Source organism: Manacus vitellinus, unplaced genomic scaffold, assembly GCF_001715985.3.
Source record: "Manacus vitellinus isolate BGI_N305 unplaced genomic scaffold, ASM171598v3 scaffold_72_pilon, whole genome shotgun sequence".
Taxonomy (NCBI): domain Eukaryota; kingdom Metazoa; phylum Chordata; class Aves; order Passeriformes; family Pipridae; genus Manacus; species Manacus vitellinus.
In genome coordinates, this window is record NW_021940764.1 from 714,060 (window position 1) to 720,713 (window position 6,654).

The 6,654-nt window shown below is 53.0% G+C and overlaps 1 protein-coding gene across 1 annotated transcript; it reads right to left on the reverse strand.

Annotated features, from left to right (window-relative positions):
- Window positions 1–721: 721 nt before the first annotated feature.
- Window positions 722–6,443, reverse strand: RETREG3 (reticulophagy regulator family member 3). The gene is made up of 9 exons (XM_008923980.2): window positions 6,392–6,443; window positions 6,201–6,307; window positions 5,021–5,051; window positions 3,841–3,967; window positions 3,495–3,579; window positions 2,949–3,086; window positions 2,409–2,488; window positions 1,961–2,093; window positions 722–1,457 (listed from the first exon to the last, which is right to left on the reverse strand). The coding sequence occupies exons 6-9, from the start codon at window positions 3,031–3,033 to the stop codon at window positions 1,024–1,026; spliced, it is 732 nt and encodes a 243-aa protein (XP_008922228.2). The 5' UTR covers window positions 3,034–3,086; window positions 3,495–3,579; window positions 3,841–3,967; window positions 5,021–5,051; window positions 6,201–6,307; window positions 6,392–6,443; the 3' UTR covers window positions 722–1,023.
- Between the last annotated feature and the right edge of the window lie 211 nt (window positions 6,444–6,654).

Sequence of the window (6,654 nt, forward strand, 5' to 3'; positions counted from 1 at the left end):
GTCTATGGCTTAGGAAAAGCAAGGGGGGGAGCTCGGCGGACACAGCAGGGGCGGCTCTCCCCGGGGGCTGCTGGTTTGTTCACGGGACCGCAGTGGGCACGAGCTCCTCAGTCACTGGCAGCCCGGGCTGGTGTCCCCTGTCCGTGGATTCTGCCTGCACAAAGCTGGACACAATAGGGCCAGGGGGACACACAGCTGCCCAGGCACCCCTGTCCCACTGCCTCCCTCCTCCAGGAAACCTCGGCCCTGCCCACAGGAACACGAGGGTAGGAGCACAGGGAGTTCTAGCAAAGTGTTAGTTGGCTCTCAAGAAAGGCTGTTAGTTCAGGAAAGCAACACAAGAGCAGGGGCCACACGTGGATATTCTTGCAGGACTCTGGTGGTCACAGCAGGTGTCTTATTGCCATTGAGCTCTTAAAAACCAGCATCACGAGGAGCTGGAGCCGAGGGAGTGGCCAGTGCAAGGAAAACATTGCAGCTGCACAACGTCCACAGTGGAGCAAGGGGGTTGGTTCCACCTGGAGCTGGATATTGCTGGGAGAGAAGACTTGGATTTGTGAATGTTTTAGGAGCGGGGAATGGCTGTCTGAGACAGAACAGCACTGAGTCCCAGACACCAAGCCTGAAGGGCCTCATCCTGTTCCCCTGGTTGTGCATCAGCCCCAGAGGTCAGTGCACGATTGTCCCTGGCAATGCCGTCGGTCCCACTGGCCTCGAGAGCTGCAGACACCACATTTATTGTCTTAGGTGAGGAAGTTTGGAGCAGGCAGCATCCTGGCAGACAGCACAGGGTGATTGTGGACCTATCCCATCAATGTCTCTCCCTAGGGATTACCAGTGTCCTTTATTTTAAAATCCAAGCGAGGCTACAGAGTCACAAGTCACAGTGATGTTCCCAGCCAGGACTGGCTGTCACGTCACTCAGACTCACAGGAGACGATTGAGAGAACTGTGCAAGGCTTTTCCTTCCAGGATTCCCTCCGTGACGCGCAATAGAAAACCAGAGGGAAGTGATGGGATGGCTTACTGGCCTCGGGAGCCAGCAGGATCCAGCTGGTTCAGCTCAGACTGATCCAGCAGTTCAAAATCATCCCCTTCGGCATCAGTGTCCAAGTCCGAGCTGACTGCTCTGAGGTGAGTCTTTGCCCCTCTCTGGGGATTGGTGCTGCGTGAGGAGCCTGGCTGAGGGGCTCCTGACAGTGCCAGCTGGATCATCCCCCTGGTGACAAAGCCAGCGATGTTGTTGGTGAGATTCTGCACTGATGGCAGAGCGCCAGACTCCTCCGGGTCGTATGGGAGATGCAGATCCTCTGTCCCTTGTGGGCGGTATGCCAGGCTTGGGATCCCAATGCTGGTGTCGTCTTCATCATCTATGCCAGTTGCTTCTGGGTTGATGGAAGGGAAGTCAGGGAGATCCCTGGCAAATGATTCTTCTGGGTCACTGTGTCCGTCCAGGTCTGGAAGAGGAGAAAGTGCTTTAAATGCTGGCACTCGCCCAGCACCCGCAGGCTCCATCAGGAGCTGGGCCAGCACCTCCCCAGGGCAGGCTGTTGGCATCTCACAGACCACACGCTCCTCAACTTCGCCCTCCTCCCCATCCCAGCTATTCGGATCCCACTGATCTCCCAACTCATTCACAAGGAATGCGGGTGCCAAACCAGCCACCTGCCAGAGGGGAGCACCCACACCCCCAACCACACTGCTTCTGAGCCCACAGTCAGACTGGCAGAGCTGGATCTGCCTTTGCAGAGCAGCTGCTGTCGCTCTACTCAAGCGCCACAGGAATGAAGGAGGACGCTCTGAACAAAACAGGCAGTTGCAGCTCATCTGCAGCAGCAAGGCTGACATCAAAGAGCCAGACCTCAAGGACATGAGGTAACAACACATCCGCCCTCCAACCCGTCACACTGGCGCCTGTTTGGCATTCCACACCTTCCACAAGCTGCCCATTTCCTCTCACCTTCTGATCCCTCTGTCAGGGGAGTCTGGCCCCTTGAAAGGTTAAATATCCCATTTTCAGTATAGGAAACCTCAGCATCTGAATGCTCCGAGTCAGAGATGGTCAGTTCCTTGGCGACCACAGAGTCATCCAGCTTTGAAATAGGAGATAAAATTGAAAACATCAGCATTGGAGAGCTTATTCCTGTGCCTCAAGACAAAATAGATGACCCAGTGGCCTCTAGTTAAACCCAGCCCTCAAAGGAGGCTGGTACCTAAGGCTCATTCATGTGTACTGCACAGCTTAGGAGCCTGCAGCTGGCATGAGCAGCTCTGGACATCCTTGAGTGGGGTCAGAGTGAGAAAGACCTCTCTGGAAGGGGAATGTCCTCATCTGCTCTCCCATCACATTCAGCTACTTTGTTTTTTCTGTCCAGCCAAGCTCTCTCCTCTCCCAGACGCTCCGTTACCTTGGGGCAGAATGCAGCCAGCTCCTCTTCGCTGTCGCTCCCATCGTCCGTGGCCTCCTGACCGAGGGCCTGGGCACGCACTGCCAGAAACCAGAGCCAAAGCTGTTACTGCTGCTGGGATAGGGCTCTGTGCAGAACCACAACACCCCAAGCTGGACAGTAGAGCCAGCTCTGTTCCGCAGCAGAGCTGTGATAACTCCTGACTGCGGCTGCGGCAGGTTTTTTTGCCGAGATGAACATGTTTTAGCACTCCCTTGCACTGATCCCTTCCTCCTTTTTCTGCACAACCATCACATGGAACACAGAGTTCTGGCAGCCGAGAACTGGAGCAGCTCAGCGCCGTGAAGAGCCCACGGCAGCTGCTCCCTGGCAGGTGGCTGTGGAGGCAGAGCTGCCTCGCTCCCTTCCCAAGGCAGCTCCAAGAATTTGCCATGCCAGACATGCACTCCTACCCCCTGCCAGGGCTGGGGGCTCCATTCACAGCCCATCTCAGGCACCAAGGACCAAGGTCTGAGGGGTCAGAAGTGGCACAGCACTCACGTTGCCTCTCCCGCTGCCGGGCTATCATGTATCCCCGGACGCTGAAGTCCAGCCGCTGCAGAGCCGGCTCCAGCCGCAGGTACATGCGCTGCCCCAGCCGGTGGTACACGGCCAGGGGCCACAGCAGGACGAGGAGCACTGGGGTGAGTGGGAACGCACGTTAGAAGGTTGGTCAGGATGCTGCTTGGCAAACATCCTGCCCATTTTGTGATGCAGCACAACACACAGAGCACGGCAGGTCTGGGCACTGAGGGCAGTGCTGCAGGAGGCTGTGAGAACTGGTGCCATCGCCTCTGCCAATTTAACAAAATTGAGAGGCCGACCAGTGCTCAGATCTGTGATTACTAAGCACTCAAACATGTTCTTTCCAGACCAGACTTCGAGTCCTGGTCAAGAACCGCCACGTTCCAGGCAGAATGTATAATTTTAAATTTTAAAGCCATTCACACAAGCTTTCCTTTGCGCAGAGGAGCCCCATCCCTCACACATTCAGATCCCTCATCTCTTTTCACACATAAGTCTGTATTGGCACAGAGATCTACTTACACAGCAAGTACGAGAGCAAGAGTCCAGGGATATACCGGCCAAGGACAGCCAGGAAAGTGAAGACTCCACACACCAGAAGGCAAAACTGAAGACGTGGGAGACAGTGAGTTTCCAAGGTTAAGTAGCGGCCTCACTTTCTCCTCCCTCCTCTAGAACCTGATCATTCTGCCTGTGCTTTCCATTCCTCCCCACCACCTAACAGCCACGGTGTTGTGGGAGACCTCCCATGGCAACCTCCCATGCCTGAACATGTTCAGTCAGCACTGGATGCCAGCACAGGAGGCTCCTCGTGGTCAACAGAGGCTCCACACCAAACAGGTTATTTCTGAGGTCTGTACATTCTTACCTTGCCAGGGCTTTGCCTCTTGAAAATGAAGAGATTATTTAAGAAGTTGGTCCCAGCCACCCATCCTTCAGCCAAATGGTGACAGAGCTCTGGCAGTCCAAGCAGCCGAGGGTGGACATATCCCCAGCTGCAGTGAAGGCAGAATTTGGGAACAGATATTACTGCATCAACGTCAGTGCTGAAGTCCCTTGTTACAAACGCTTGTCTCAATGCTTCTTCCTCCCCAGCACACAGCTCTAGAGATGAGGGTCACCTGCCCTCCAAGCACTGCCCTGCCCAAAGCAGCTTGTCTACTGCTGCTCTACCAGTGTCCCAGCGCTCCCACAGCAGCCAAGGAGCAGGAATTTCAGTCAGTGGCCTGGACTTCTCCATGCTGCTGGAGGGAGTGGGCAGTATAGAGGCAAATCAACTGAATCCATTTACTTTTTCTGCAGTTATTTGGTCAACTGTGGCCTCCAAGAGTTCAGCACGAGGTCTGGAAGCAGCCTTGCACCTCACTTCATAGTTACTTTGGAGGCCTTGAATTGGTGAGTTTTGTTAGTGCCTCTTAACTGCTGGTCACAAGTACCTGAAGGTTAGGAAGAGCAATTCCTTTTGTGCTTGGGCCTCTTAAAAAATTGAATAAAGACAACTGTCCTCTGGCACCAGCTCAGGTGACTTAATCGGGCGCTGACATCCAGCACAGCCTGGCAGTGGCGGCAGGAAGGTGTGCCCAGAGAGGCAGGTGTGAGCACTGAGGCAACACCTCAGCATTTCTCAACCCATTATTAACGCTGCAGTCAGACCATAACTATGCAGGAACAACTGCTGGAACAAGCCTGTCTAACATTCCCTATCAAGTCTCAAGAAGACTTCATTAATTCCCACAGAAATGCTGTTTTCCTGCTACTGGAGGCCCATACAAGAGGAATTGCTTCCAAGGCAGCGCCTGTAACTTCAGGGGGCAGGGGATCAAGCAAGCGTCACTGGAAGCTGGTATAAGGCAAAGATGAAGTACAATACAAAGGCCTGGGCAAGTCAAAAGCTTCTCATGACTGCCTGACAGCATCCCAGGCTCCATCCTCCCTTCTCCCTTCTCCCCCTCCTCCTCGCCCCAAGGAGCTGATATTCCAAGCTTGTGCAGGCAACGACACGGTATCACAGCAAAGTATCACAGCAGAGGAGTCAATTAGTTTCCTACCTCTCATTGTCTAATTCGTCAGGTCTCGCCACTAAAATATTAAGAACAGACACTACATTAGTTGCAAGGAATTTGCCATGGGAATGCGTAGCTCTTGGGATTTAAGTAAAGCTTTAATGAGCTGGGGAACACCTGGAAAAGACATTAACTGTAATTACAGGATGGAGATGCATCACTCCATAACACGTCTTGAGTGTGTACGTGTGGCAGTACAGGACTGCAAGAGTCTCCCTGTTGCTCCTTGGTATTTGTTGGACACTGGAGGCTGCTCTGGCCAAAACACCACTTCCCCTTCCCCCATACCAGCTGGGGAGCAGGAATAGCCTGCAGGCTGGAGGCATCAAGGATTTAAGGCTTTTGATACTTTCTCACTGAGGCTTGACTTGAAAAGTGACCAAAGACTGTACTGTCTATCCTGAGAGATCAAAATCAGGCAGATGAAGGAGCTGGACAGACACTGCCACTTAAGAGGGAGCCTGAGCCAAGCTCCAAAACCAAGGAAAGCTTTAATGTCTTCCCAGGAACTACAGAGAACATGGGCTGAAGCAGAAAGCTGAGAGCTGAATTTGCTGGTTAGTCAGGGAACCAGCCCTGGGAGCATGCAGACCCTACACTGCTCCAAACCAACCATGCAAAGCCAAGGGACCTCAACCTGTTTGGAATGGGGGTGTTCATCAGTGTATTAATGTCACAAAGGAGGGACATAACTGCTTTGGTTACTGAAAGCTTAAGACTAACTTCATTAACAGCTGTTCAGATGCCTCTTCTCCCAAATAAATCTCTGCTCAACAGCAAGGCTGGGACTCATCTTCATCCTAAACTGAATTATTATGGATTTTGAGAAGAAATCCAGATGAGTTCCACATATGCTTCAATTTCTTGCTCTGGTACTTAATGCTCAGAAAGTGAGTCACTGGCTGAGACCTGCACTAGGTCACATACACCCCGTGGTTCAGGATTACAAGACAAATACTAGTATCACAAGCACAAACATGTCTTATGTTCACACAGGTTAGAATTTTCCAGCTCCAGGAAGAACATGCCTGCAGTATTCTTGATGGCTTCTAGACCCTCAAAGCAAAAAAACCAACAATTTAACTGCAGACACTACAGAGCCTGTACTCATGGGGCTGGAAACGGGGCTTGATTTGCTGCTATCAGCTCAAATGCTGCAACTTACCTCCAATTTCTGGCCAGATTTTATGCTTCCACTGGTCTATACACACAACTACCAGGAGGGTAAACGCAACCAGGAAAAGCAAACGAAGGGAAGTCAGAGCAAAGAACCTGCGAGGAAGAAATGAAAGGGGTTGGTACCATCCAGATCTGTGTAAGACACAAACGGGTAACACAAACCAACCCAAAACCAACCAGTCACTTGGAGAGAAAACTCAGCAGGTGCTACTCAGTCAGCACTGAAGGGGGCAGCTGCCGGGGGACCCTGGTCTGCTCGTGTCAGTTCTCCCGGGACAGCCCCCTGTCCCAGGCAAGCGGTGCCCGCTGCCCTCCCTGCACCGCCACAGCACAGGTTGGCTGTTCCCGGTTAGTTTGATGCTCCCCAGTACAAGGGGAGCACGCGGAGGGGGCCGGGGCTGCAGACCCAGCGCTCTCAGGTCCCTCCTGTCCGGAACGTG